Source organism: Panicum virgatum, chromosome 1N (assembly GCF_016808335.1).
Source record: "Panicum virgatum strain AP13 chromosome 1N, P.virgatum_v5, whole genome shotgun sequence".
Classification (NCBI taxonomy): domain Eukaryota; kingdom Viridiplantae; phylum Streptophyta; class Magnoliopsida; order Poales; family Poaceae; genus Panicum; species Panicum virgatum.
This window is the reverse complement of record NC_053145.1, coordinates 56,760,890-56,788,521: the sequence shown is the minus strand read 5'-3', so window position 1 is coordinate 56,788,521 and position 27,632 is coordinate 56,760,890. Positions and strand designations below refer to the sequence as shown.

The following is a 27,632-nucleotide window of genomic DNA, read 5'->3' as shown; positions in this document are numbered from 1 at the left end:
CCGACGGCTGTGGTTCGCTCATGGCATGTCATCGCCTAAAATGTGCTGTAACACTGGATATGCAAGGGTCTCCAAACCCTAGCTCCCTCAATCCCCCACCGGCCCACCCCGACCGAGATCCGATCTCGCTTGCCGCCGCCGCCGCCACCATGGCCTCCGGCGGCAACCCCAACTCGAGCGGCGCCCCGCCTCAGCCCCGCCCGCCGCATCCCCAGCAGCAGCAGCCGCCGGGTGGCTCCCCGGCGACGCCCATGACCCACCTCCGCCCACCCTCCCTCGCCGGCTCCCCGTTCCAGGGCGTCTTCCACACGCCGCCCCACAACCCTGCCTTCCAGATCCACATGGGCGCCTCCTCGCCCCAGACTCCGCTCATGGCGGCCGCCGCTGCCGTCGCGGCGCAATCGGCCAAGCGTCCCCCGCAGAAGCCCCTCGTGCGGCCCCCGGCTCCCGGGTCTACCTCGGCCGCCGCGGCGGCTTCGGCAGCTGCCGCGTACAAGGCTGCGGCGGCGGCGGCGGCCGTGGCGAACTCCGGAGGCGTCGACCTTACCCCTGCCGCGCGACGAAATAAGAAACGCAAGCTCCCGGAGAAGCAGCTCCCAGACCGCGTCGCCGCGCTGTTCCCGGAGTCCGCGCTCTACACGCAGCTGCTCGAGTTCGAGGCTCGCGTGGACGCTGCGCTGGCGCGGAAGAAGGTGGACATCCAGGAGGCGCTCAAGACGCCGCCCTCGCTCCAGCGTACGCTCCGCATCTACGTCTTCAACACCTTCGCCAACCAGGGCCCACGCACCATCCCGCCGCCAAAGAACGCCGATCCGCCCACCTGGTCGCTCAAGATCATTGGCCGCGTGCTTGAGGATGGCGCCGAGCTGGACCCTGCCAGCGTGGTGCCCAAGCACAACCCGGTGTACCCGAAGTTCTCCCAGTTCTTCAAGAGGGTGACCATTGCGCTGGACCCACAGCTGTACCCTGAAAATCCATTGATCATTTGGGAAAATGCTCGTTCTGCCGCCCATCAGGAAGGGTTCGAGGTGAAGAGGAAAGGGGATAAGGAGTTCGTTGCGAACATCCGCCTGGAGATGAACTACAACCCTGAGAAGTTTAAGCTGTCACAGCCGCTGATGGAGGTGCTTGGGGTTGAGGTGGACACTCGCGCGCGGGTGATTGCTGCCCTGTGGCAGTACATCAAGGCGAAGAAGCTTCAGAATCCAAACGACCCTTCCTTCTTCATGTGCGACCCTCAATTGAAGAAGGTGTTTGGGGAGGATAAGCTTAAGTTTGCAATGCTGTCGCAGAAGATATCGCAGCATCTGACTGCTCCACCGCCCATCAACTTGGAGCACAAGATTAAGCTATCAGGCAATGGAGCTTCTGGAAGTGCTTGCTATGATGTGCTGGTGGATGTGCCCTTCCCACTACAGAAGGAGATGATGGCATTCCTCGCCAACACTGAGAAGCACAAGGACATTGAGGCCTGTGATGATGTGATATCTGCCTCGATCAAGAAGATCCATGAGCATCGCAGGAGGAGGGCTTTCTTCCTGGGTTTCAGTCAGTCTCCGGTGGAGTTCATTAACGCCCTGATAGCTTCTCAGAGCAAAGATTTGAAGCTGGTTGCCGGCGAAGCGAATAGGAACATTGATAAGGAAAGACGTGCAGACTTCTACAACCAACCATGGTAAGCTCTAGTTACAATTCACCTTTTTTTTCTTGAACATCATGTATCCATGTGCTGATAACTTGATTTTGGTTCTGCAATGAAATAGGGTTGAGGATGCCGTTATAAGATACCTGAACCGCAAGCCAGCTAATGAGGGCCCAGGCGGTGGTGCTGGTGGTTCTTGAGGATAGGATTTCCTCTAGTGCCCTTTTGGTGTAGAAACAAATTATCTTTCTTGTATTAGTAGTAAAATCCAGCGGTGTTAGCGAGGAGATTCGTTCAGTGTTGTGAAAGGATGTTTGGGGTAGTCACTGTATGTTGTGTTCTATATTGCCAACTATTGTGGAAGTATAAAGCCAAGCGAACAACTGGAGCCGATGATGTTGTGAGGACCCATGTTGCCAATTCTTTTTGTCTTGGTCGTGATCTTATCTGGAGAATTAAGATGTTGAATTGGGTAAAAAGAGATATCATGTGAGCTTCTCACCCATGTTGCTTTGTTTGCATAAACATGAATGTGTATGTTGGTTGGCTTGCGCCATTTTGTACGTTTTGTGCCGCTGGAAATGTACAAAGTGTAGGTTTCACTTTCATTCCGGTATTAATCCACTTTGCATGCCCTGTCCCACTTCTGTTTCTTTCTTGGACACACTCTTCTGTGAACAGTCAGGTGATACTAGCCTGAAGAACTCCACCACTCTAAGTCCAAACAAACTTGGTAATGTCAACATGACAAGGCCAGCTCTCCAAAATAAGGAAAATAAGGTGAATTTGATTTCATGACTTCATAGGCGTACCAGCAGCGCTTGCTAAGATCCTTCATCACCAGCTGTAGGGTTTTCGCTGGTGCACTGCCATGCGAGCCGAGACGAACTGGGGCCGATACTTGAGCAGTTGAGCAAGTAGCCGCGCATGGTGTCCGTGATTGAACTCGCGATGCATCCCCCGTTATACTCCTCCCACCTGTGAGCTCGCAGCATCGCCGTGTTCAGGGTCAGGCGCTACACGCGACCACGCGGTTGAACAGCACCCTGAACTTGCCAGGTCCCCCATCGTGGCAAGTGCCACCCGCTATCTTGGATGTATTGTAGAGGCCGAAGCGTCTCCTCCGGCGCCGTACAGCGTTTTTCCTGAAAGTTTGGCAGACACAACATATGATGATTTACGAAAGGCAGATTGTTCCCGCTTTTGCTACGGAATCGTGGATGCACGGGAGCCTAAACTCTCAAAGCCGTTGGAGACCGGGGGGGGGGGGGGGACTGGTTTACAATTGAACAAATCGGTGTAAGCCCGCCGTTCTTCCTTCAAGATGTTTATGCTGTTCTGCCATGCCATCGACAACCCTGCATGAATGCTCGCCCCGTATCCCAGCACCCAGCTGGACCTAGATGGTCCTTTTCACTCCAGAATCTCTTACACTATTATCCGGGATAATAGTGTAACCATTGTATGTTGCATACAATGGTTGTTAGATGCCATACTATTTTTCCCCATAGTACAAAAAATCAAGTTGGAACCCACAGGAAAAATACAAGAGCAGTAATAACAACAGTAGACGATAAGATTAGTTAAGAAACATCACTGTCGGCTATCAAAATTGTTGCTTGATATGTTACAGGATTGAACAAGACTTCAGATAGAACTCGGTTTAATTTCTTTTCCCGGGTTATGTTCCATAAAAGATAAGCCCTGTTCTGTCCAAGTACTGCTACATACTAAACAAAATGGGCAGCTGGTACAGGTGCAAATCCTATAGAGCATAGGTGTGCGATGACACATCACGAAAAGCAAAAATATAAGATAGATTAACTAACTCTTAAGCTCTTCTGTACCCTGCAATCAATCTAGCCGGCCATAAAGCCTATGACAGCCAAATTAAATTAGGGAGCAGGGATGCAAGTGGGCTACCCCGCAAACCCATATACAGGCTAAATTTTCACGGGTTATTATGGCAACCCACTTAATTAAGCTTATATGTGGGTTTCGCGGGCTGCCGCTTGAATACCTATTAGGGAGCAACAGAGGGCAGCATAGATACAGGTATACAGCAAAAGAGTAGCAAAAGAAAACAAAAAGGCTATACAGCAATACAAGATTTGTGGCACCCAAACTTGAAAATACCTAGCATTGAATAACCATCTTTCTTTTCTTTTTGTTCAGAGGGTCACTTGCGGGGCATCTGCGACTACGAGGCTCCTGATTTGCATTTTGCTGTGTGAGCATGCAGTCCATGAGGCCTTTTCTTCTTGAGGATGGCATGGTACTCATCAAACGCCTTGCATTCTGATCAATGCAAGGACCCTTCACAGCTTTAGATGCGGATGCAGCCTTAGTTTTATTCGCCTTAGTTAGAAATTTCTTATCTGGAAGCAAAGGAGTCTCTTCGTCATCTGTAAATGAGATAAGCAGAAACATGAGCCTTTAGAATGTAATGAGCAATGTTTTAGAACACGTAGGGCAATCAGCAGCATTGAAAAACAAGTAGTATTCAAGATAACTTGTACAACGCTGCAAATCTGATTTCTAGAGTTGAAGGGTGAAGTGATTAGAATGACATTGTCTAGTAGTCCATTAATAAATGAATCATAATGTAACAAGACAATAAATTGAGGTTGGAATTTTATTAAGGAAAATAAGATAGATGGTATGCAAAAATATACAAGAACTTCATAATAGCTATAGATAAAAATGCATCCTTACCGTAGTCCTCGAACTCAAACACACCAACCTCATTATGAGAAAACAATAGCTTGGAGCGCAGAGGAGTAGAGGGCATATCCAGATTGGTAGTTTCTACGCTATGGGGACATCTAATGGCATCAACTTGGGGAGATGGTCTTGATGGACTGATTTCATCTCTTGTGTTGTTGATGTTGGAAGCACTATGTGAACTTCTCTTAAATGGCTCCTCAGGACAGAATGATGCTTTGTATTGACTGGTTTCATCCTTCTCTGACTCCTCTAACTGTCTGGCTTCATTTTTCTGTAACTTGTCACCAGAATTACTGCTACTACCTCCTCCAGAAGTTGAACAGTTTGCATCAATATTTTCCAAAACTGACACAGGAGATGCACCGCGAGTATTCTCAGCATGTAGGGCATCCTTGCTCTCTAGCAAACTACAGAACCATGGAAATTTGCCCTGCCTAACATAGAAGAGAATATATGCTTCCTGCTTTAATGCAGTTTCATCAGTAATAGAATCAACCTGCAAAATGAATGGCATGTTACAATGGATAAAAGGTTCATGTCATCAAAGCAGTGTCAACTGAATTGTGGACATACATGGGAGTCATTCATCAAGTACCAAGTGCTTGGTGAAGAACGAATACTGCACACATAATGGCCATAGTTGGGTAACCCAGAATGCTCAACAACGCCATAAAGATCGTATTTCAACTCCCCCTGCATTTGAAGGTATAATAAGGCATTAAATTTACGCAAAGTTATTGATTCTGTTTGAACAGAGGGGCTTGGATCCAAATCCTTAATCTAGAACTTCCTAGAACAGCTTCTGTCTTCTAAACAGGTAGTCAGGCACTTACAAGAGAAAGAAAAACTTACTGCAGTGTCTGGGTTACTGTGGAACCGCTTCAAATCAACCTCCAGAGGGTATGACACATGTTTGTCGATCTTTTCGACAGAGTTGTCAAGGGTGGTAAAACGCTTCAGATGAAATGCAATAACATCTGGTGCTCTATGAAGTGTAAGCTGCTTGTTCTTACAAACTTGAGCATTGCATCCTTCACAGGTGAGCTTGTCTTCAGAGTCCCCAATCTGCTCTACCTTGGTAAAAGATTCCAAAGCATCTTCCAGGTGATCAACCTGATCGATCTCCAAGCTTAGATCCAAGAAGGGCTCAAATGTCTCCGAGATGTGCTCACACTCGCAGCAAGACAACTAGATACAAAAATTAGCATTAGCTGTGACGCAAGTGCCAAGAGAACAAATAGATGATTAACTACTAAATTACCTGGCTTTTCAGTTGGCCTCCAAAAATCTCCTTGACTATACTTTCTTCATCAAAGGATGAGCCCTTGCCCTTCGACATGGGATCAAGGGTACACTTATGCAAGTTATCAAGCAAGCAACGTAGGAATTCATGTGCATCCTCTTGCTGTCCTGGTCTAAAATCAGAAGATAACTCTGGAAAATATTGTTAAGGAAACACACATCACTTAACTTCACACTAAAGGACTATAGCAAGCTAGCAACAGTTCAAAAGTATCACTAGCTCAGCATATTATTTAAATGAAAAGTAAGGTAAGCTGAATGCTGAAAGGAAGCATAAGGATGTGAATTAATGAAAAACATATATACAAACAGCAGCTGTAATGGGGGGAATCAAACAGACAGGCAAAAGTTCAAGAGGAAAGGATACTTCTTAAATTATCTCTGAACTTCACTGGCATTATAACAGATCCAGACCTTCGAATTGAATCATCGACATGTTCTTTAAGGGCACAGAAAGAACAGAAGCCATCTTTATTATCTGCAGGTTGCCAACAGTCTTAATCATGCAAACTAAAATGAAATAGACCATCTGAAAAAAAATTGAACAATAATAAATGAATGTATGAAATTACCCATACATGAACATGGAGTGGAATGATCAGTTGAGCGAAGCTTGAGAAAAAGCGGCACAGTGTGAGTGATGCACTGAAGAGTTGCATTTAAGAAGCATGTGTTTCCCATATTGCTAAGACCTGCTCCCTGTACATGGGAAAATTTTGTAACATAATGAAAAACAGTAAGTCCTTAAGGATTTTGATTGTGTATAGAACTTAGTGCACGAGTTTACCACAGATTGGGATTGCCTTCTGAAAGAAAAGGACGAAGGAAACAGCTTATCTTCAGCATAACCAACTTCAACAATCTAACGAACAAAGCCCATCAATACAAATGACTTGATGTAAGGAAGGGACCAAACAAAAACTTGGACATACAATGTGGCTAAGACCATAACAGTCTTACATTGGAGTTGCACTGGTCGCCGTTGAGGGGAAACAGTTTCTGATTATCTTTGTCATCCCATAAATCCAATCCATCCTGCAGCAGCACCGAAAAATAATATTAGAAACTTTGGAGGCATAAGCCAAATAACTTGTGCATGTGTAATTGTGTATGCAGGCATATGCACACTGACACACAAAGACATCAATACATGCCCATTAAGGGCCTGAGTAGCAGTACATATGAGGAGGGGGCTTACAATTGAATGGGGCTGCTCTGTGCTAAAAGGTTCTGGCTGCTCACTTCTTTCTCCATGTGGCACATCAAATTCATCCTAAGTTGATAACCAAAGAGGCAAAAATTAGGGATCTTCTGACTTCTAGGCACAGAATTCATATATTATTTTTTGCAAAAAATGTACAACGACAATAAAGATTTTTTTTGTCATAAACAAATTGAAGGGGATCTAGAAATGATTCAAGCATATGGATTGCTAAAGACATGTCATATATGGAATTGTGATTGTAGATCAGCTACCTGTAATATGAATTGTACCCAGCCAGTTTAAATTTTATGCAAAATTAAACAAAGTTCTACATCACTATCCCACTATTAATATCTCAAGAAAACATGATTTAGCATAACAGGCAAGCTTAGTTTTGCTTCATACTATGCAATTCCAAAAATCTGGTGTCAAAGAGGATTGTGCACAACTTTTATGTTACTAGAGAGAGAGAGAGAGAGACAGGTGGGTGAAGCCAAAACTGGAAAGGCGAACACTTCATACCACTTCCATTTCCATGGCATCTTCTACCAAACAGGCTTCCTTATTGATTTGATGTGGTGAACGCGACTTTCCGTCCCCATCTACAGTACCAGATATGCCCTGAAACAACACATCCATGAACCCGTAAGAGGTATTAATAAAGAAGAGCCAAACAAATCCACCAGAGACATCAAGTTACTAAGTATGAGCTGGGTGAAAGGACACACCTCAGGTTCAGGGTGCTCGCTTCCAAGAGAAGAAGATGTGATCAGGACATGATCATCCACCATTGAGTTCAGGCCACTCTATATCAGATAATAGGCGTCGCAAACTGATTACAAGCTATATAACATACCAAAAGATCACACAAATCTCGAGTTAGAAGCTCACATTGGGGTCATTTTCATTGGCAGCAGGAGCACAAATGCTTTCCCACGAATTTGAGTAGCTCTGTATGTAAGCACAAGCAGGAACACATAGAGACAGATTATGAACTTGAGCATAATAATACATTGACACTACAAATTTGGATAGGAGCATGAGTTAGGAGCTTACAACAGAGCGAATTGACTGGCACATGGAGAAGAATGGTTGACGCTGCTCAGTATTCCCATCCCCATTTTCAGCACTAATCCCCTGTGAGAAGGGACCCTCACGGTTAGATCCATGTTTTCATCATGATAGAAAACGTACAGAGCACTAGTACTTTCTATGATAGCATGCCAGTTAAGTGCAAGTAGAGGAAAATAAAAGGTTAGGATAAAGGCGTATCGGAACTATCACCATTTAATTTCGTTTGAACATGGTAGACCGTTGCATTGAAAGTTCATAACGATTGGAGCAAAGGAAAGGATCACTACATTACAGGTGGTAATAGCGATCGCTGCTGTAACCAGTGACAACAGGGGCGCCGCCGCGTCGGTCCCGAAATAACCAAATCGTGATGCCCACCCGCACGAACTCCTCGTGCCCAAAATTAACGAGACTCGAGCAGAAACAACCGCAATAACCCAGGCGAAAAATGGCCTAGAACGCCAAAACCCTGACGCAAGCACCACCCAGCAAGTCAGCCGCCCCCGCAGAAACCACTCCCGGAGTAGGTAATCCTGAGACTCCAAGTCCCCAACCCCAAGCGTACCTCGCAAGCTGCTGCTTCCGGCAGGACCTATAAACTTCGTAACCCCAGACCGACCCATCACCCAATCAAAAGGCAGCGAGTCTCACCGGAGCAGAGTCGAGCGGGCTCTGCCCGGCGGCGCCGTCCTGCTCCGCCATGGGGATGAAGAGGGACGCGGCCGCCGAATAGGGTTCCGCGCCGGCGGGGTAGGTGAGCCGGCCGGTGGGTGCTGGCGGGCGGGAGACCTGAGTGAGATTCGAGGGAGAGGGAAGGTTGGTTAGGTTGGGAGCGAGACTAATCTCGGGCGGAGGCGAGGCAAAATGGAAGGGGAATTTGTTGGTTTGGGCGGTGGCGAAGGCGAGGGAAATTTTTTGGGGAAAATTTCGGGTTTGAAACGGAGGCGGGCGCGGCGCGTTTCAGGTCACCCGACGCTGCGGCGAGCGGAGCGCTGAGGTGGGTGGAACGGAATGGAAAAGGAAAGGGGGGAAACGGACGAGGGCGGGCGGCTAGGAAGAAGAGCAAATGGGTTTCGCGTTTCCCGCTCGCAGCGCGTGGGGTCGTGGCTTGCGGGCGCGGGATTTTTTCTCGCCACGCCGCGCGTTGCCCGCGTCGCGCCGACTTGTGGGTCAAAGTCAGACCTACTGCCCCCAGTGCCAGTGGTGTGTGGACCCGCCAAGCGTTTCGTTGTTTACTGAGGGGTTGTTTGGTTCAGGGATTTTTTTTTAAGTTTCTGGAACTTTTTAGTATTTAAAAATATTAAATAAATATTAATTATAAAACTAACTGCAGAACCCTGAGGCTAAACTGCGAGACAAATTTAATGAGATATCTTAATCTATGATTAGCGAATGATTACTGTAGCATCACTGTAGCAAATTATGAATTAATTAGGCTCATTAGATTCGTCTCGCGAAAAAGCACTCAGCTGTCAAAAAACATTTATAAACAGATTTTATTTAATACTATAAAATAGTAAGATTCCTTTTGATGTGAAAGGGACTTTTGAAAAAAAGTCCTGGAGCCAAACAAGGCCTGAATCCATCCCCTATAGATGATGCAGCCCGAGCCCGTCAGCCCGGCCCAAGGCCCGTTATTTTGGCCCGGCCCAAGCACGGCCCAGCCCGGTGACCTACGGGCCCGGGCTGGCACGGCCCGGAGGTGCAGGCCGTGCCTGGGCTGCACACCAGGCACGTGGGCCGGCACGGGCACGTCACGGTCCCAATTGTCGGCCCGGTAGCGGCCCGGTGCATCCTGCCGGCCCAGCCCACGAACCCCCCTGCCCCATATAAAATGTCAAACTCCACCCTCCAACCCTAATCATAAAATTCCCAACCCCGCCGCCGCTCACGCCTCACCTCAGATCCAGCCCGCCTTCTCTGCTCCTCCCTTTTCCTCGTCGCTCTTCCACGAACGGCACCAGCGTTGCCGCCACCGCCTGGTCCCTAGGGAGCGCCTCCTCCTCCTCGGCCCTCGTGGGGGCCACGGCAGGCGAGCTCGGACTCAATCGGCGAGACGCGCCCCGGCGAGAGGATCCTGCGCGGGTTGATGAGGCTAGGGAGCTTGGACGACGGCGAGCTGTGGCCTGCGGAACGATGGCGCTAGGGGCTGTGACCAGTGAGCAACGCGGCGCGCGGGGAGCTGTGGGGCGGCTTGTAACGACCCGAAAAATTCACCAAATAAATCACACGCTAAACATTTTTTTTAAAACTCTTTTCATCGTTGAGCTCAGTTATCTCTAAATACAATACCTTCCCAGGATCTTTCGCCGTTCCAACATCTGATTCCTTTCGTCGTGTCCATCTTTTCTTTTTCGCCGACCGTACCCCGCTCTCTCTCTTTCCTCACCGTCGTCCCATTCCGTGCCACTCGGCGGCCTGTCGCACATGCGCGACCACCGACCGCGATTATCGCCGGCCGCACGCGCCGATGCCTCCCCTGGCCCGCGCACCCGGCCGCGCACGCCTCCCTTGGCCCGCGCACCCCGCCATCGCCGCCGGCACGCACTCACTCCCCCGCTCCCTCTTCCCTTTTTCATTTTCCCCATTTTACTTTCCTTTTCCCATTTCTATTTTTTCTCTCTCTTTTCCCTTTTCCTCTTTCCTTTTCTTTTCTTTTCTCCATTTTCTTTTCCTCTTTTCCCTTTTTCTTTTCTCTCTTCCCCCTTCTCCTTCCTTCCTTCTCTACTCCTTGGCCGCACGCGCCCGCCACTGGCCGCCTTCCTCCTCCACACGCGCCCGCCTCGGCCCCGACCTCGCTCTCTCGCGAGCGTCCAAGCCACGCGCCCGCCCCAGCCCCTGTGCCCGCGCACGCCCTCCCTGGCTGAGCACCACGCCGCGCCTAGCCACCCTGGGCTGTGCCCACACGCGCGCACGAACGCGCTCGCCGCGCCCAGTGCACGAGCCGCGGCACCGCACCACGCCATGCCGCCTGCCCCGCGCGCACACCCGACCGCCCGTGCGCCTGCCCTGCTCGCCTGCCCCGCGCGCCTCACGCGCACGCGCATGCGCGCCCACGCACGCTCACCAAGCCTCACGCCGCGCCGCCCGCCGCTGGCACCTCGCCCCGGTCCCGCACGCCGCGCCACCCGGCCTTGGCGCTGCTCCCACGTGCGGCGACCCGCTTCGCCGCCGGCCGTCCCAGAGCCTGCACGGAGGAGTCGCATCACCCCTGCCCCGCCCTCGCCGGCCGCGCCTCCGCGTCCCGACACGAACAAGCGGCCGGAGCGCCATTACTCCGCCCCGAACCGCTCGCCGGCCCCCGCCGGCCACCACCCACCCCGCGTCGCTCCACCGACCTAGCGCGCCTATAAAAGACCCCCCAGCGCCGTCCCTCCGCTCCACGACTGCCCTCCCGACCTCCCAGCACCACCACCCACCATCGCCGCCGCCCCCGAGCACCGGCCGCCGCGGAGCTCCCCTCCCCGCCAAGCCAAGGTGGGCATCGGTACCCCCGAGGCTCTCTCTTCCTTTTCCCCCTTCCCTTGCCCGCCGCCGTGACTCCGAGTCACCGGCCCAAAGCCACCGCCGCCCGCTGCCGCACCCCGTCGCGGCCAGGCCGACCCGGGCCGCCTCTGGCCAAGCCGCGGCCGGGAATCGAACCCTCCCTCCTCCCTCTCTCTTTTCCCTCACCCCAGAGCCGCCGCCATCGCCCGGGCCGCCGGAATCGGCCGCCGCCGGCGGGCGCCGCCCCTCCCCTGTTTCCCAGCGCAAGGGGAGGAAGAGGATAGGGCAAATATGCCCATACCCCCCTGCCCTTTGTAGTTTTTATTTAAAAACCCCTCCACTCCCTTTAACCCTTTTGCTAATTAAGCCCTACCCTTTACAATAATTACAAAGAGAACCCCACCATATAAACTTAATTATAAATAAACCCCTACATCTTTTCAGTATGTCCTGGATATCTCTAGAAATTACAATCAGGCCCTTACACGCCCAGAAATAATTGCAAAGAGGCCCCTGGACTCTGAATTAACCCCTAAACCTTTATATAACCTATCATTTCATGCGCCAAACGACCTCGGATCTACCTAAAACTTTACCATGCCTCCCATAACATAGTTTTGGCCATGCCATTAGGAAACCACCCAAAAATATCACTCCAAACTCCATATCTTAATTATTTCCGATTTGAGCTCAACGATAAAACTTTTATTTCTTTTTCTTGATTGTGTGTTTGTTTGTTTGCGTCGTAGACCACGGTGTGAACGCAGGAGAGCCCGTGGACGAGCAGTACTGCGACCAAGCGAACGAGGATCAATTCTGTGACCCCGAGCCCGAAGGACAGCACCTCGACCAAGACCTCCCCGAAGACTTCGAAGACGGCAAGTTCAATCCCATCCTTTGATGCATGCTTTTGTCCTAGTTTTTATAAACACAACCTATTGGCCTGTTTTATAAAATTGCATGTGTTTTGCTTGCTGAAAACACAGTTGGATAGCCACCCCTTGATTTGTTATAATCATTCCTTGACCACCTAGATTAATGTCTGAATGTGTTGTTTGGACGTTAATCACTGCTAGAACGCTACGCTTAGGACCTTAAATTCAATACAATTTGTTTTATAAAGGAAAATGTGTGAGTGTGTGGGAAGGGATAAAAATGGAATTTTCGAAAAGATAAGTCTAGACGGGATGGATGGCATTTCTGTGTGATTTGCCGTTTGGTGTGCTTGTGCCTGTGTGGCAGAGCAAGGAAGGGAGATATCCATCTTGTCACCCCTAAGGACTGAGTTGGTGTTACATCTCACCTAACTCCACTTTCGTGCAAATCACTCGACCGTTGTATGGGCAACGGCTCAGCATAAACCCCACTAGTTAGTCTGATAGCCATCAGGAGAGCTGAGAGCAACGGGTGACCAAGGAGAAGGGATATGTTCTGTGTGACTTAGGCCCCGGTTAAACCTCAGAGATAGGTCAATGGCCCCTTGGTGGATCCCGTGGTGGCTAGTCAGGTCTCGCTAAGGTGGGTAAAGGCTTTGTTGGGATCTGCACCGACACTAAGGTGATCGTGTTGTGGTACCCCACTTGTGGGTAAAGTTGCACACCTCTGCAGAGTTAAAACCTATTCGAATAGTCCATGCCCACGGTACTGGGCGAGTTACAGTGTGGTCTCACAACTAGTGTTTCATCTGGGAATGGATGGGTTGGCGTGAGTTGTTTTGGAAATGTGTCCGGCAGTTGTGCCGTGTGCTACGACAGATGAGGAGTCCGGTAGCAGCTTAAAACTTGCATCCTGTGTGGATCAACCCTTTGTGATACTCAGTACAAGAAAACTGGTTTTGGAAAATGCTTTCTTTCAAATGAACTCCTGCATAAAATATTGCTTTCCGCAAAACAAACCTTAGCCTTATCCTCGAAGTACCCTGTGCATTATATTCTGTTTATACCCCCTCCGTGGGTGTGGTTGGACTTGCTGAGTACGTTTGTACTCACACCATTCTTTATTTTTATAGTAGAAGACCCAGACTTTGTACCTGACGACGTTGAGTAGGGGTACCGTTCTACACCCAGTCTTGCTTGTGGATTAAGGTCACCCGCAGGAGATACTGCATGGCGCAAGACTCTGATGACCTTCTTTTTATATTTAATATTGTTGCGTGTGTGTGGATTGTAATCCTCGCGATAGTGTCACTTCTCTGCTCACTATCGCGTAGAGTTGTACGGTAATGAACCATCTGATGTAATAAATGTGTCATCAGCCTCCTGGGACTGATGTTTGTAACACATTTAAGTCTTCTCTTAAGAGGGGACGCTTCAGGTGGTATCAGAGCCATAGGTTGGCCGTAGGACGTGACCCTAGGAGCGAGACCCCTTTTTCCAAACCTTTCCCATTAGGTCCAACCCTGTTTAACCTCACAGACCGTTTTTATGCAAAATGGATTCACTTTGTTTTTAAGATGGCTGAGGAAGGATGGACCCAGGGCGATTGCCAAGCTGCACCTGGCTTCCCCAGCCTCTTGATCAATGCCCTGGAAAGCCTTGGCGTTACGGAACGCCCAAGGTACTACAACGGAGAGTACGAGCACCATGGTACCCTCCGCTGCAGGGTGATCCTGGTCATCGCCAGGAGTGATCGCTACCCCGACCTCCAGCCGTGGCGAGTGACCGTTACGGGGTTTAGGCACCAAGACACCTATCCCTTGGTCGTCAGAAAGACGCTTCGTTACCTGTGCCGGATTTTTGAATGACACCTCGCCTCCACACCAATGAGATTCTTTCTGCCAGCCATCAGGACCCCCGTTTGGGAAGTACACATGAGGAGTCTGGAACGGCGTCGCCATGAAAAGGACCCTCTGTACCAAGTGGCTACCTACCTAGCCTCTTTGGATCAGCTCTTTGACGAGCAAGCCAACATTCTGAGGGAGCAGACCCATCGAGCCGAGCAAGCAGAGCTCGCGGTGAGACTGCAACAGATACGAGCAGCCCAAGCCGAGGCAAGAGCCGCAGCCGCGGTCAGCAGTGAAGTAGTTGCTCAGGAAAGCCTCAGGCAAGCCCGAGACCGGCGTATGCAAGAATGGACCAGAAGTGAAACCCCGGTCCCGGCAATTGGAGAAGACCAAGTTCTACTCGGGACACCCGTCATAGGATGGGGACCACTCGTGATAACTCCACAAAGCCCCACCAGAGAACCCTGAGAGGTCTACTGCCGCCGATGAAGGAGAAGCTGCTACGCAACCCCTAGAGAACGGGAACCTAGAGGACGGCGAGTTGTCTGTTCCCCTGGAAGCACGTTCCGCCCAGAAGAAGGCTCGCCCCTTGAGTAGAATAGCCGACGCCATCCTAGTGTTGTACCCTTCCAGCCCCACTGGTTTAAGTTGTACCCCAAGTATGAACTCGTAACCGTACGTGTAGTACGCGTTTTAGTCTTACCTCGTGTTGTTCCCTCCCTTGTTTTAATGAAGTTGTGTGTGCTTGTTGTTTGCTATGTTTGTGTGCTTATTGACAGAAAGTAGACTCTGCCTTTTCAAAAATACGATTTAAACAACTTAAACATCACATAATCTAAATCCCATTCTCACCAAAACCCTACCCAATCTACAGATGGCTTCCCGAAGCGTTACGAGGGCCTCCCGCATTCGGAACCCTGCAGTCGCTGATACGGGAATGCAGCCTAATGGACAGAACCCTCCCCAGAATGAACAAGAAGTGAGCCAGAACCGAGGAGAAAATCAGGGAGAAGTGCCACTGCCACCACCACCACCCCTCGGAGACCTGGCACAGATAATCCACAATCAGACATTCATCCTAGAGACACTGGCCAATGCCCTTGTCAACAAGCAGCCTCGAGAACAAACCACGAATGACAAGCTAACAGCCTTTCTGAGAGCCAAGCCGCCCACCTTTGCTGGATCTAGCACCCCCTTGGATGCAGACGACTGTCTTCGTGTGATTCAGAGAAAGCTCGAGCCGTTCGAATGCCAGGATCGGGACAAGGTTCTTCTAGCAGCCCACCAACTCACCGGGTCTGCCTTAGTCTGGTGGGAGAATTACTGCGCTGCTGCCAAAGATGCTTCCACCATCACTAGGAAGGAATTCGTGAAGGAGTTCCGCGGCAGTGGAGACACCAGGAACGGCGCCGGAGCTAGGGGAGCAAAGAGCGGAGCGGAGGAAGAAGAAAAGAATGTAGCTGTGAGGAATGGAGAGCTCCCGTGACCGCGCAATCTCCTTCCCACTTCCGGTGACTCCATCTCGATCTCCCTATACTATTGTATCCACCCTTCTTTTTTTTCCCATCCACACCTCACAAATGGTGGTATAGTTATCTCGTAGTTTTAGTTCAGATTAGTTTTTTTCATCCACCCACGGCTTCATCAGTATATAAAAAGATCCATCTCTGAAAATACACCGCGATCACAGCCGTAGGTTAATAATAATCTACTAACAGTTGAATGAAAATATCCAACGGTTCATTGCCCCTATCATCTTGTCCACTTCTGTTGAAATTTTTTGATATTTAACACTGAATTTACATGCCTCTCGACTTTTAACATCCAATTCACAAACCTGTCGAAATTTAGTCATCCGCGCGCGATTTCTTTTGGATTCGAGAGATTTGATTCTCTTTTCTCAATTTCTCCGATTTTCATTTACAGCCCCCTAAGACTGTCCACAGCGAGAAGAGCAAATGAAGGAGCAAATGTACTGTTTGGCACTGTAGATGTACTGTTTGGCACTGTAGACAGAGGGGGCATGGAAATCGAGAAGGAGATGCTCCTGAGTTTGCTCGGCCCGTCGTGGACGGCCTAATAAAACGACAATGCTCCCTCACCTATCCTTTTCCACCGATTGGATCCAATCGCTCCTCTCTTCCTTGCTCGCTCTCGCTCCTCTCGCTCCTCTCTCGGTCGTCAAGAGCGCCGCCGCCGCTACCGGCCGCCCTCCCCTCCGCCTCTGCCCACCGAGCCGGCGCCTCCTCCACATCGCCTTCGTGGCACCCGCCGGGCGTTCCCTTTCCCTAACCGCAGCCGGCCCACGCCGCCGGCCGGACCAACCCAACGCCCGAAGCCTTCCCTGGCTCTCTCTCAGCCGGCTCGCCGCCTGCACCTGCGAGCTGCTGTCCATCTCCACCGTCCCGCAGCCGCAGGGATCTACCCCCATATCGGCAGCGCGGATCTTTGTTCCCACGCTCTGCTGCTTCGATGCACATGGGTGTCGACGCCCTGCCGGCAGCCTGCTACGCCCTTCCGGTACTCGTCTCTTTGCTCACCATCCGCTTATTCTACGTGATATGGCGCAGCGGCCAACCATCGTCGAGGCCGCGCGCCGGCGGATTGCGTTGTCTCATCGTCCTCGGCTCCGGTGAGTATGCTGCCCGTCAAACATTTGTTGGATACGGTTATCTGGTAAATGAAACAACACTTACAGGCGAAAGAGCATGCGGGAGTTCCAAGAGACAACAATGCTGAATAATTTGTTGGTAGCTGCAAGTTCATACGCGAACTGTTTTCCTTTAAGATAATGAAAGCACAGCTCCTGGCTTCAGTATATGGGAATGTCCCACTGACTTAATCATGATCGAATATCACGATCTTGATCATAGGACATTATTGTTTCGTCCAGAAACGCTATAGCTCCCAGTAAATCATGCCATCGGTGCCGCGGCAGTTCTCACAGTCACAGCGAGCTTAGAATGGACATCTGTCCTGGCAAAGTAATTCTTATTGCAAAAAAATGGTCAATAAAACCACATTTATTACTTTGTAGGAGTACCAGGGCATAATTTATACAAACTTGGTCTAGGATTAACCTCAGGTTCTATTATCCATTGCATTGTGCAAAGTTTTTTTTTTACTCGAACATGTAGGAGGTCTGCATATCTTTGCGTTAGAGAGAATGATCTATGTTCAAAGTTGATACTAAAGATGATTGTCAACTAAGATAGCTTATATATGATGTTTATTACAACTCTAGGAATAATCAGGATCTAAGCTTATATATGATGTTTATTACAACTCTAGGAATAATCATGCTCCTTGTGCAACTCTGATGACCCTGGACTTAGGAGTCCCCCTTTTGTAGCCTCTGCTGAACATTTTTAAGCTCCAGCAAATTCTAAGTAGGCTGCATTCTTTTTAGTAATCTATTTGCACTTTGGTTGGCTTCCGTCAGTTTTTCTGTTCAGGTACAAATGAAATCATAGTGGCCACTTTGCTAGTATCGCAATAATCTTTTCCTAGTCGCATATTCATTCTTTCCTTATTTAGCATCTTATTATTTTCTGATTTCCAATTACAAAGCAGTCTTATATCTCTTAGTATTTATGCTAATCTTTATCAGCTCTTTTTTTTCATATGGAAATTGTTCAGTTTTGACACATTGGATGACTATCAAATTGCACATCACTAGCATTATTACTATTTGACTGGATTCTTGTGCACATTCTTGCAAGGACATTTGGTAGCTTTTCATCAAAAAAGAAAAACGTGTTGCTTCTTTGAGCAATCAAGTGAAGTTGTAAGAGATATATGCATGACATGTATTTTGTTTTGTGGTTTGAGTTTTAGGGGGGCATACAGCAGAAATGATGAATATTGTAACAACGCTTCAGAAGGATAGGTTCACACCAAGATTCTATGTAGCTGCACTTACTGACAACATGAGCCTTCAGAAGGCACAGGTCTATGAAGAATCGCTGATTGAGGTGGAGGTCACTTATCATGTTGCCTTGTACCAAACATATGCTGGTAACTGTTATCTGGAATATGATTATTCATAGTTATTTCCTTTTCAGAGTGGTGGAAATAAGACTGTCGAGAATGCCCATTTTCTGCAGATATATCGTAGTCGTGAAGTAGGCCAATCTTATATCACCTCCATCGCGACGACATTGCTAGCCACATTGCATGCTATGTGGCTAGTAATAAGAATCAGACCACAAGTGGTGTGTACCCTGTTCAAATTATGACAACTATTTGCAACATGAACTCAGAATACTTAACTTTTGGAATACCCCTGCAGATATTTTGCAATGGTCCAGGGACATGCTTTCCTCTATGTGTCTCGGCTTTCTTTCTGAAGGTAGTACTCACACCTTTTAGCTTTATATACTCACAGCTCGCTTATTACTTCTGCCTTTATTTTTCTTAGCCTTATAGAGAATTACCTTGGAGGTTCATATTGGCATCGATCTGATGACAACTGCTAATTTCTTCATCCCAAATTTCAAGTCAGATGCTGTACGTTCCAGTATTCTAACTAGTTTTCGATCACTGTCTTTCTGTAGGTGCTTGGTATGGGATGGTCCTCTATTTTCTACATTGAAAGTATTGCAAGAGTGAAGAAGCTTTCGATGAGCGGTTTACTGCTGTACAAGCTACGGATTGCTGACCAGTTTTTCGTGCAGTGGCCCCAGCTGCATCAAAAGTACCCTCGAGCATGCTACGCTGGCCGTTTGATGTGAGATTCAAACCATATCCGACATTTGGGTGCTGCGTTTTTTCAACTTGAAAGTCTGATGATGCTGACTTAGAAAAGAAATGCTTTACAGACATTGATACTTCATACATGGGGCATGTTACTTTAAGATAATGTTTGTGGGTGAAAAGTGAATCAAAGTAGGTTCATAGAAGTTACCTCTTCCATACTGTCCTCAATTGTGCCTGCCCCCCGTTTGACGATTCTAATATAATATACAACATGAATTCAGCATTCTTTGATGTATTCCGTTGCTAAGTGGTATCTTCGCCTAATCGCTTAGGTGCTGTTTGTTTCCTGAGATTTTTTTTAGTTTCTGTCACATCGAAGAGAATCTTATCATTTAGAGGTATCAAATAAAATCTGTTTATAAAACCTTTTTGATAGATGAGTGCTAATTAGCAAGACGAATTTAATGAGCCTAATTAATCCATGATTTGCTACAGTGATACTACAGTAACTATCTACTAATCATGGATTAATATACCTCATTAGATTCGTCTCGCAGTGTAGTCCTAGAGTTCTGAAGTTAGTTTTGTAATTAAACTTTATTTAATACTTATAAATATCAAAATTCTCTTTGATGTGACATTGTCATGGTGCTGCAAACCACAGCCGGGTGGCGGAAGGCACCCGCCCTAGCCCAGAGGGTGTGTACTCGGGGGTTAGCTAGTCTTAGATCAATCTTCCTCAAGAACTCGATGAACACAGCAAGATTTAGAGTGGTTCGGGCCGCCGGAGCGTAATACCCTACGTCCACTGTGTGTTGTATTGCTTTCCCACGAGAGTGAGAAGGTGCGAGAGTTTCAGCCTATCTGGATTGTGGAGATCGTCCTGTGCACAGCGGGCACCTCCCTTTTATATCTCAAGGGGGCGCGTACACGGCTGTTGGATCCCCGACAGGTGGGTCCAACGATGCGATATAAAATAACGGGGTGTTCATACATTATGGCGTTGCAGGCGAAGGAGATCTCTCTCTTGGATTCGCTCGCCTGCTCCCGGAGCCCTCCGTCCATCATGTCTTGGCGCTGTCTTGTCGAGACGGAGCCCGACGCAGCTAGTAGCATCGCCTGTTACGTAGCTGAGCGGCTGTGTAGGGAGCGGCGTAGGTGGCATGATGGAAAAGTGCCGAGCCGTCGTATCCATTTAACGCGGCAGACGGGCTCTGCGCGGGCGCGGCTCAGGCGGCTCCACTGTGCTCCTTGGTAATACGCGGCGTGCAGCGGGGCCTGACAAAAGGCTGTATTGTGTACCGCGGCGGCAGAGCACGCCTTGTCCATCGCATTAAATGCGGTAGGTGGGCGAGTCTTCCTGCGGAAGACTCGCGCACAACCCCACGTCTCCGGGACACGTGGCGGCTCCGGACCCCTACACGGTGAGGGGCGTCCGGACGGGCGCAGGAGGTCCCGGACCCCTCTGGGGGTCCGAGGCCTCGGCGGTCAGCTCGGAGCTTCCCTTTTGTGTAGACACGTGGCGTCACCGGACCCATCCTCAGGCGGGGAACGGTCCGGGGCCATTGGCCTGGTGAGGGAAAAACCTGGCCTGTGGGGCCTGGCTACTCCATCTTTCCCGCGCAGCTACGGGTAACTACGCGGGTCCTGCCTTGCTGCAGTAAGAGTGGGTATCCCTGTTACAGGGTACCGACAGTGGCCCCCGGGCCCACCTTGGGAGAGGTACGAACCCACATGTGGGGCCACTTCAGCGATTTGGCTCTGTATAGCTTGAAGCTCCTTTCCGCAGGGGTCTTGACCGGCTTTGACCGCCCATTGGGTTGGTTGCTGCTTCATCACGTCGCAACGGATTACTGACTATGGGCCCCACGATCAATGGTTCACCTAGTCACACGCGCGACGTTCGGCATTGCTGCGGCCGGAGTAAACGGGTCATTTACCACCGGCGCAGCTCCCGAAAAGCTCGGCCACGCCTGCGATTAATGCGCGCACGTCAGCTCGGCTTTCGCCTTGCTTCACGCGCGCAGGCGACGGTTCGGATCCCGCCTTCTCGCACCCTCGTTGATTACCCCCCCTCCCTGACATGTGGGCCTGGGGCCCCCCCACGTCATGGACTGGGCGGCCAACTCCGGGTGCGGGCGTCGCTTGAGTTCCGGCGACGGTTCCGGGGCGCGCCGGTTGAGTCAGGCTTTATAACGGGGCATACCGCATTCCACGGTTGCTTTCCCGCATTCGTCTTCTTCCTCCAGCCTTTGCGCCCCTTTGCCTCCGAGCTTTCCTCGCCCTTCTCTCCCCCTTACACAGGCTCCTTCCTCACCCACCAAGAGATGGCATCCCTTGTTCATCCCCGTCGCTTCCAGACCGAGGGAGAGCTGAACACAGTGCGCCCCCTGCTTGGGTGGAGTGCTCAGGAGACCGGCTGGGGGGTGCGAGCAGGCTCGGTTCCCCTTGGCAACCTCCGCGGCGGGGAGTTCGTGCTATTCACCTCGCATGTCTCCGCCGGCGTGGGACTGCCGATTTCTTCATTCTTGCTGCTGCTGCTGGAAGACTTCGGCCTCCAACTTCAGCATCTGACGCCGCACTCCCTCCTCCTGACGTCCATCTTCGTGCACCTATGTGAGATGTTCGTAGGAGTTCGGCCCTGCGTCATCCTCTTCCGCTACTTCTTCATTCTGGTGAGGTCCGGAAGGAGCAGGGACGAAGTGGGAGGGTACTACTTCCAGATAAGGAGCGACCTGCCGACTCCTTACATTCCCGGCCTTGCTGGCGGAAGGTGGGAGGAGTGGCGCAGGGATTGGGTGATCGCCACCACAGAAGCCAACGAGCGCCTTGCCCTGCCGATCGCGGGGCCCGCCTCCGACAAAGCATCCTGGAGGGCCAAGCCGTCGCTGCAGCCGGAGTTCGACTCCGTGCTGGACAAGATCAGGTCGCTGGCGGAGAGCGGCCTCACGTCATGGCACGTGCTCGGCGACTTCGTGAAGCGGCGGATCGCCCCCTGAAGCAGCGGCCACGACCGGCGTGGAGCTTCACCGGCCTCAACGATTGCAGCAGGACCCACCGCGGGGAGGGAAGCGACCTGACCCAGGAGGCCTTGGAGGTCCTGGTGCGGAACGTGACGGGAGACACCTTCATCCCGGAGAACCTGATCCTCCCGCAGGGCATAGTCCCCCTCTGCGAGGACTCCGCGAGGGTGGCGGTGCTGGCAACCCTGCCGACTCTGGACGACGGGGGACTGGCCCCACGCCAGACCGGGGGCGACGCGAACCGTGGGCTCCGGATCCCTGGCACGTCCGGGGATCAGGCTACGCTGGGCGCTGCGGGGTCCGGCGTCACTACGAAGGGGAAACAGGCCGCGGCTAGCAGCGCGGCCGCGGCCGGTTCTAGCCGGGCTCAGAGCAGCTCCGGTGCGTCGTCGGGGGACGCAGGCCGGCGGAGGCTACTCCGGGGCGACGGGACCCTGGTCTCGGAGCCCGCCGCGAAGCGCCAGAGGTCTTCTGAGGGCGCAGGCCAAGGTAGCTCCCGGGCTGCCGGCCCCCACGGGCCCTCTGGCGCAACTGGACCACCACCATCGCCGCCGAGGAACTCATCGCGCCGGCAGCAGGAGCAGCAGCAGCAGGAGCAGCCGCAAGAGCAGCGGCAGCAGGCACGCGGACGGCAGCAGCAACAACAGGTGCGACCCCGGGTTGCGCCCATGCCGCAGCCGCAGGAACAGCAGCAACGGGTGCAGGCCCGGGTTGCGCCTGCATCGCAGCTGCACGGGCAACAACAGCAACAGCAACAGCAGCAGCCACAAGAGAAGAGGCCCGGGCTCCGGGGACGCTGGGTAACCGGTACTGCTGGGTTAGTGTCATCCTGCTCTCCTTGCCTGCGCCGGTGTTCTGTTTGTTTGTTTTTGTTGATGGCTTTTCTGCTTTGCTACCAGGGCTTCCCGCCCCAGCGGTTCTTCTACCACCGTTGGCACATCAGCAGGTGCCCGGGCGGCGGCGATCTCGGTATCGACAGCGACGGTGGCAGCAGGTGCGGGACCCTCAGGTTCGGCGTCCTGCTGCTTACTCCGTGGCACATGATGCGATGCTGACTGTCATGCCATTTCCAGACTCTGCAGTGCTCAGTGCAGCAGCGGCGGCGGCGGTGGCGCCGGTGCTGGGTGCAGCCGCACCCGACACGGTGGTGGAGGTGCCAGTGCAAGGCGCAGCCGCTCCTGACGCATCGGTGGAGGGGGCACCCGATGCGGCCGCGTCCGCTACGGCGGCAGCGGGAGTGCCGGAGTTAGGCTCGGCCGCGCCCGACTCGGCGGCAGCGGGGGCACCGGAGCTGGGCCCCCGCCGTGTCCGACTCGGCGGCAGCGGGGGCGCCAGAGCTGGGTCCGGCCGCGCCCGACTCGGCAGCAGCAGCGGGGGCGCCGGAGCTGGGTCCGGCCGCGCCCGACTCGGCAGCAGCAGGGCACCGGAGCTGGGCTCGGCCGCTCCCGACTCGGCGGCATCGGGGGCGCCGGAGCTGAGCTCGGCCGCTCCCGACTCGGCAGCAGCGGGGGCGCCGGAGCTGAGCTCGGCCGCTCCCGACTCGGCAGCAGCGGGGGCGCCGGAGCTGGGCTCGGCCGCTCCCGACTCGGCAGCAGCGGGGGCGCCGGAGCTGGGTCCGGCCGCGCCCGACTCGGCGGCGGCGGAGGCGCCGGAGACAAGTGCCGCAGCGGAAGCCCCTACCTCCAGCTCCGGTCCTGTTGCGGAGGAAAAGTTGGAGGTGGTGTTTGGCAGACGGCTCCTGCAGCTCCAATCCCCGGAGGAGGATGCGACTCCGCTTCCTCAGGTGCTGTTGCGAGTTCGGCGGTCGATCGAGGAGGCAACCTCCTCTGCCGAGGCGGCCTTCCGGCGGGAGTGGTCTGCACTGGAGAGCGAGCGCCAGCGTCTCTCCGACTGGCACACCCGCCTAGAAGCGCACACGAAGGCAGAAGCCTCCCGCGCTGCGGAAGCTCGGTCGAAGCTCAAGTCGGACCAAGAGGCCTACCGAGCCAGCCTTAAGAAGGTGTTTGACCGAGAGCTCGCAGTGTCGAACCGGGAGAAATCCTTGGCGCAGCGGGAGCAGGACTTCACCCTGGAGGTTGTTGGCTTCGCTGCTCAGCGGTCCGACCTCGAGGCTCACCTCGCAGTTCAACAGTCCGAGCTGGAGAGTCGCAGCGAGGACCTCGAGTTCCGGAGGCTGGAGCTCGACGTCTTCTCTGCGACTCTGCAGGGATGGCGCGAGCAACTGCAGGAGAGAGCCAGCCAGCTGGCTGCCGACGAGGCGGATCTGGAGGAGGGCCGGAAGTCCCTCGCCAAGCGGGAGGCCCACGCCACCGGCATAGAGAAGGAGCTCGGGCGCCAGCGAGAGTCGCTCAAGAAGCTGAAGGGATATGCGGAGCAGAAGGAGGCCAAGCTGGAGGAGCGGTCCCGCGAGCTCGAGGAGAGATCCCACGAGCTCGAGGAGAGGTCCCGCGAGGTGGAGGCGGCCAAGGCGGCCTTGGACACCCGGGTGCAGGAGGCTGTCCGGGAGGCGGTCCAGAAGCAGCAGGAAGACCAGCGCGCTGGAGCCCAGCGGATCGCTGACTGGGCGGCCGAAGTGAGCCTCGCACTGGTGCCATTTGGAATGAGCCCGATCCAGGTGGCGGAGCCGCCAGCTTCGATAGCTGACACCCTCCCAGTGTTGAGCTCTGCTTCGGATAGGCTCCAGCGCCTGGGGCCGGTCCTTACTGGACAGCTCGAAACCGAGGGTCGCGAGCTGATCCGGATGGTGGCGGAGCACATCCTGACCTGCCTCCGGAGCCACGACCCGGCCATCTCGCTGGCGCCCGTGGTCGATGGCCCTGTAGCAGAGACGGAGGCCGCCGCTCGGGACAGCGTGCGGGAGGTCGTTGACTTCGTCGCCGCCTACTTCAAGCGAGAGCCTGCGGACCCTTAGGCTGGGGATTGTATCTTTTTTCCTTTGCATTACGTAACAAACATTGTATTAGTTGAAAGTTTTTGAAATAGAAGAAACTTCAACTTAGCTGTTTGTCGGTTGTTGATTTGCGGTATGCGGCACCCTGGCGCCCTGGCCCCCTGGCGGATAGGTTCAGTTGTTTGGACCTGTCTGCCACGTGAGCCGCAGAAGATACTCCGGACCTCCTTGGGCATGGGTGTCACATAGTTTGTAAGACGAGCAAGCGTCTTGTTCCCTGCGTAGCATACAGAACTACAGAGAGAAGAATCAAATTTGCTTATATGGTAGCAATGATACTGCAACTTAGCTGTTTGGCGCATGCAGAATCCATTCATGGTGTCTGGGACAAGGTGGATGCTCGGGCCCCCTGGGAGATAGACTCAGTTGTTTTGAGTCTGTCTACCATTGAAACCGGACCTTGGTCTGCATGAAGGCTTTGAAGCGGATGCCAGGACCCCCTGGTAGGTAGGCTCAATGGTTTGAGGCTGGCTACCACCCTAGAGGCGGCTTAACCTGTGTACCACTTCAAATTCACAGCTTAGTAGCAGGCCCGCGGGACTCATCCCTGACCAGTGCCAGGCTGGTACAGGGTCCGGGGCTCAAGATGCGCAGGTCCAGGTTGGTCAGTGCTTGTTACAGAGTGGTGGAGTGCGTAGGCTTAGGGTCGGAACCAGGCTAAAGCGCTACGCAGGGCTCCGGACCATTCCAGGAGACAGCACGATCTTTCCGGACCTGGCTTCACCGTCCCAGACCCTTCGCAGCAGTGGGTGAGGTCACTTTGCTGTGCTCGATCCTTTGAGATATAGTGCTGGACATGCCGTGTTGGACTTAGGAAGCCAGCCCTTGAGTTGGGACGAGGTCCGGGCCCCTAATTACCCGGCTCCAGGTACTAGAGCACTCGTTACAGGGTGGTGGAGAGTGCAGGCTTTTGGGTACGGAACCAGCTAAGCGGCTACACTGGGCTCCGAACCGCCCCAGGAAACAAGTACCCGCTCCCCAGAGTAGGTCTCTAGGGGTCCGGACCCATCTCCAGCAGCAAGAGGGTCCGGACCTGTACGGTAGTCCAGCAGCTCAATGCGGATCTTAGTTGCAGCAACAAGAGTGGAGGTCCCGCGGGGGTTAGAAAAAGGCGAAAATTCCGAAAATCGAAGCGCGTAATTTAGCTTTGACACAAGATAGAACTAGGAGAAATTCTTTCCTTTGCAATCTCGATGTACATGGCTTGCACGATGGATGTCAGAGGCCGGGTTTACGAGGTCGGACCTCTACCGCTCTGAGCCGCGCGTTAGCCGACGGTGCGATGGATACCAGAGGTCGGGTTTACGAGGGTGGCCCTCGACCGCTCTGGGCCGCACGCTGACTCTATCTTATTACAAAGGAAAAGTTATTTCCCTGCTCTGCCTAGGTGTAAAACTTACGCAGATGCTCTATGTTCCACGGGTTGGGCAGCGGCACTCCGTCTTCTGTGGCGAGGCGAACGCATCCGGGCCGGCATACCTCCGTAACCTTGAAAGGCCCCTCCCAGCTGGGGGAGAGTTTGTGGAGCCCCGCTCGGTTTAGGATCCGCCTGAGGACGAGGTCGCCAGCCCGGAGCTCCCTACTGTGCACGAACCGTTGATGATAGCGCCGGAGCGCCTGGTTGTAACGTGCATTTCGGATTGCTGCTCGCCACCTTCGCTCGTCAACGAAGTCCACGTCATCGCACCGCAGCTGCTCCTGCATGGATTCGTCAAAGGCCTGGACCCGTGGGGAGCCCAGGTGAATTTCTGGGGGAAGGCATGCTTCGGCCCCGTAGACCAGGAAGAATGGAGTCTCCCCGGTAGCTCGGCTGGGTGTGGTCCGGTTGCCCCATAGTACACTCGGAAGCTCGTCAACCCATTTGGCTCCATGCTTTTTCAAGCAGTTGTAGGTGCGGGTCTTGAGTCCCCTGAGGATCTCTGCATTCGCTCTCTCAACCTGTCCATTGCTGCGGGGATGTGCCACGGACGCAAAGCATAGCTGGATGCCGATGTCCTCACAGTACTCTTGGAAGAGTCTGCTTTTGAATTGGGTCCCGTTGTCCGCGATGATGCGGTTTGGGACGCCAAATCTGCACACAATGGACCTGAGGAATGCGACTGCAGATTTCTTAGTAATATTCACCACAGGAGTAACTTCCGGCCACTTGGTGAACTTGTCGATGGCGACATAGAGGAACCGGTACCCGCCGCCAGCCCGGGGGAAAGGCCCCAGGATATCCACACCCCACACAGCGAATGGCCATGAGGGTGGAATCATCTGCAGGGCTTGAGCTGGGGTGTGTATTTGCTTTGCATGGAACTGGCATGCTTTGCAGGACCTTACCAGCTCAGCCGCATCCTGGAGTGCTGTTGGCCAGTAGAAGCCATGCCGAAAGGCCTTGCCAACAAGCGTGCGAGAGGAGGAATGACTTCCGCACTCGCCTCCATGGATCTCCGCGAGCAGTTCGCGGCCCTCTCCCTGGGAAATGCATCGCATGAGGATTCCGTTGGCGCCACGGCGGTAGAGATCCCCTTCTACCACCGCGTAGCGTTTAGCCAATCGGACTATTCGCTCAGCGGACACTTCGTCATCAGGGAGGATGTTATCCTTCAGGTAGCCCCGGATCTCGGAGATCCATGCATCGGGAGCTCCCAAAGCAGGTAGGAGTGGCTCCGTGAGGACACCAGGTTCCTCATCAGAACACACAGCCCCGGTTGGGCACCATAGGTGGAATGCTGCCGGGACCGCTAGCTTCGAGGTGCCAGCTTGATCCCCCTCACCCGGCTCGGCAGGCTGGGCGGTAGGTTTCAGCAGCCGTCTTT

The 27,632-nt window shown here is 52.7% G+C and overlaps 3 protein-coding genes across 7 annotated transcripts in view; 2 read left to right on the top strand and 1 right to left on the bottom strand.

The window, feature by feature from the left end:
* The first annotated feature begins 66 nt into the window (after positions 1–66).
* On the top strand, positions 67–2,250 carry LOC120656872 (SWI/SNF complex component SNF12 homolog). The gene is made up of 2 exons (XM_039935072.1): positions 67–1,675; positions 1,764–2,250. Exons 1-2 carry the CDS (start codon positions 150–152, stop codon positions 1,840–1,842), a joined length of 1,605 nt encoding a protein of 534 aa, XP_039791006.1. The 5' UTR covers positions 67–149; the 3' UTR covers positions 1,843–2,250.
* Positions 2,251–3,274: 1,024 nt separating this feature from the next.
* Positions 3,275–8,974, bottom strand: LOC120656871 (ubiquitin carboxyl-terminal hydrolase 21-like). Of its 2 annotated transcripts, none has more exons than XM_039935070.1 (15): positions 8,601–8,974; positions 7,932–8,012; positions 7,767–7,826; positions 7,604–7,681; positions 7,398–7,496; positions 6,870–6,944; positions 6,632–6,706; positions 6,459–6,533; positions 6,244–6,370; positions 6,039–6,149; positions 5,631–5,803; positions 5,222–5,557; positions 4,943–5,062; positions 4,358–4,865; positions 3,275–4,047 (listed from the first exon to the last, which is right to left on the bottom strand). In XM_039935070.1, exons 1-15 carry the CDS (start codon positions 8,649–8,651, stop codon positions 3,779–3,781), a joined length of 2,238 nt encoding a protein of 745 aa, XP_039791004.1. In that variant the 5' UTR covers positions 8,652–8,974; the 3' UTR covers positions 3,275–3,778. The 2 variants fall into 2 exon arrangements, with proteins under 2 accessions (XP_039791004.1, XP_039791005.1); XM_039935071.1 differs by having other exon boundaries at positions 6,250–6,370; positions 8,601–8,973.
* A 7,295-nt stretch (positions 8,975–16,269) lies between these two features.
* The window catches only part of LOC120656869 (UDP-N-acetylglucosamine transferase subunit ALG14 homolog), a 29,994-nt gene continuing 18,631 nt past the window's right edge, over positions 16,270–27,632 (top strand). Inside the window, exons 1-5 of one of the 4 annotated variants that reach the window (XM_039935067.1) lie at positions 16,270–16,789; positions 17,995–18,131; positions 18,264–18,371; positions 18,449–18,508; positions 18,714–18,886. In XM_039935067.1, coding sequence (XP_039791001.1) covers positions 16,630–16,789; positions 17,995–18,131; positions 18,264–18,371; positions 18,449–18,508; positions 18,714–18,886 — 638 coding nt within the window. In that variant the 5' untranslated portion in view covers positions 16,270–16,629. Of the gene's footprint in view, positions 16,790–17,994; positions 18,175–18,221; positions 18,372–18,448; positions 18,509–18,713; positions 19,147–27,632 lie in introns of those variants that run through there. The other 3 variants (XM_039935065.1, XM_039935066.1, XR_005668026.1) reach the window with 3 other exon arrangements.